This window comes from Oryzias melastigma, linkage group LG12, assembly GCF_002922805.2.
Source record: "Oryzias melastigma strain HK-1 linkage group LG12, ASM292280v2, whole genome shotgun sequence".
NCBI lineage: Eukaryota > Metazoa > Chordata > Actinopteri > Beloniformes > Adrianichthyidae > Oryzias > Oryzias melastigma.
Genome location: NC_050523.1, coordinates 23,234 through 25,525, shown reverse-complemented (window position 1 = coordinate 25,525; position 2,292 = coordinate 23,234). Strand labels below are relative to the sequence as shown.

At 56.0% G+C, this 2,292-nt stretch overlaps 2 protein-coding genes across 3 annotated transcripts in view; both read left to right on the top strand.

The window, feature by feature from the left end:
* Positions 1–549, top strand: part of LOC112163019 (molybdopterin synthase catalytic subunit) — a 2,633-nt gene extending 2,084 nt beyond the window's left edge. The window contains exons 4-5 of the mRNA XM_024299101.1: positions 6–119; positions 183–549. Coding sequence (XP_024154869.1) covers positions 6–119; positions 183–326 — 258 coding nt within the window. The 3' untranslated portion in view covers positions 327–549. The remainder of the gene's footprint in view (positions 1–5; positions 120–182) is intronic.
* A 146-nt stretch (positions 550–695) lies between these two features.
* ugcg (UDP-glucose ceramide glucosyltransferase) overlaps positions 696–2,292 on the top strand; it is a 7,343-nt gene continuing 5,746 nt past the window's right edge. The window contains exons 1-2 of one of the 2 annotated variants that reach the window (XM_024299015.2): positions 696–1,544; positions 2,023–2,167. In XM_024299015.2, coding sequence (XP_024154783.1) covers positions 1,447–1,544; positions 2,023–2,167 — 243 coding nt within the window. In that variant the 5' untranslated portion in view covers positions 696–1,446. The remainder of the gene's footprint in view (positions 1,545–2,022; positions 2,168–2,292) is intronic. The other variant, XM_024299013.2, reaches the window with a different exon arrangement.

Below are 2,292 nucleotides of genomic sequence, written 5' to 3'. Positions count from 1 at the left end.
TGAAGGTGGGCGAGGCCAGCGTCGCCATGGCAATCTCGTCTCCGCACCGCCACGACGGCCAGCAGGCCATCCAGCACTGCATCAGTCAGCTGAAGGCCCGCATGCCCATATGGAAGAAGGTAGGAGCCAGCGGCCGCTGCAGTGTGGGGGCGGAGCCTTCATCACCTGACTGTGCTCTGCAGGAGGTCTACCACACCCAGGAGGAGAGCTGGAAGGAGAACTCTGAGTGTCCGTGGTCCACCTCCGCCCGTCTCCTGACGGAGAAATTACATGCCGAGAAAACAAGAGCGTGTGTGGATGAAGCTGCTGGAGGAGGCGCAAGCTAGCTGCTGGAGGAGGCGCAAGCTAGCTGCTGGAGGAGGCGCAAGCTAGCTGCTGGAGGACTGACTGTGTTTAATCTGAGATTAGATAACTTTACCTAATTTAATCAGAGATTACATAATCCAACTGCATTTAATTTGATATTGGATAATTCGACTGCATTTAATATGAGATTAGGTAATCCAACAGCATATAATCTGAGTCTAAATAAAGTCTGACTTCCTTCAATCTGAGTTAGTTCTGGTTTCTGGAAACAAAGCGGTTCTCATAAACGGGAAGGAGGTCTCTGGTGGGAACACCTGACGTCATCTGGTCTCCACAGACCACGTCGCTCCTGATCCTGCAGGAAATCAGGTTTTCCATGAGGTGATCCGGTCTCTGATCCAGTTCAGTTTCGGTTGCACAACCTCAGCAGGTAGGATTTGTGTTTGAACACTTACAGGTGTGTCTGTTTACCATGACGCACCTGAGTGAATCAACCTGTTTCCATGTCATCACGTGACTCAACAGCTGCGGGAACTTCCTGTTCTGAGTCACAAAGGGCTGATCAGAGATGGATCTGGAGAAGACCGGAAATGGAGGCGATGCTGAACCTGATGGGGTCAGAATGTTGGAAGCAGATGAGCTGAGTCAGCAGCTGGAGATGATCAGCTGATGGAGCAGAACCTTTAGAGAGAACGGTTGAACCAACCGGATGAGGACAGAATCAGTGAACTAACATTTACGCCTCAGACACCATGACGGTCCCAAACAGAGAAGGAAACGCTCAGATTCCTGACATTCTTTGCACAGCAGCTCGTCGCGTTCAGGACGCCTCTGGGCGGGCTTTTATTTTGAAGGGTTCCGGAAGTTTCCGCCCGGGATGACTTCCTGTGTGTTCCGTCTTTCCCGGTTGGTCAGCTGATCGTGGGCCGGTCTGCTGACTGTCAAACGCCCGATCTCTCCGCCGCCGAGCCGCGTCCCCCCCGCCCGCCCCCGACTGCCCGCTGCCGGGGCTCGAGGTCCAGCCTGTTTCCGGTTCCGTCCGGCCGGATCGGTGGCTCCTCCGTGACGGACTACAGCCCGCCGGTGTCCCGCCTGACAACACCGGAGGTCGAGCGAGCTGTGGCGGCCGTCCGCTGCGCCATGGCCCCGCTGGAGCTGGCCATGCAGGGCCTCGCCGTGTTCGGCCTCGTGCTCTTCCTCGTGCTGTGGCTCATGCACCTGATGTCCATCATTTACGTGTGAGTGCGCGCGCCGCCGCGGCTAACGGCCGCGGGGATCGAGCCGCCGCCGCCGGCAGGGAACCGCTAAGCGGTGCACGTTAGCTCGAGCTACTTGAGCTAATTCTGATCGTTGGCGCGTGAACTTTATGTTTCTGTTAAGCTAGCAGCGGCTTCCCGGCTCACGCGCCGGCTCTGCGGGGGCTACCGCGGCCTGCTGCTCCGCTTCGCCGTTTGTGCGTCACTGATATTCTGGGGAAGTTCCCGGTTCCGCCTTTTCTGATGGACATGGCGCGCGCGTGCTTGCGTGCGTGCATGGGGATGGCGAGCAAGCTTCTTTCTGTGATGGTGTGTGTGGTGGGGGGCAGCAGAGCGTCACCCCCGCGACCCCTTCCGGGTTACAGGGGTCACCCCGCTGGCTCTGGTTCATCTAAAGAACCGGACCGATGTTTCCCGCCCATGTTCTGGTCCGTGTCTGACCTCTGACCTTTTGTTTTAGACGCCTTCACCTCCACAAGAAGAGGTCAGAGGTCAAGCAGCCGTTTGCTCAGCTGGCAGGAGTTTCTCTGCTGAAGCCTCTGAAGGGGGTCGACCCCAACCTGATCTCCAACCTGGAGACCTTCTTCACTCTGGATTACCCGAAGGTGAGATTCTGTCTAAAAGGTACACGGGGTCACCTGTAAACCTCCAGTTAACATTTTAAAACACATTTAATCAATAAGAATAAAGCAATTCCTTTCACAGTGGGTCATTCAGGTAACAGGTGTGT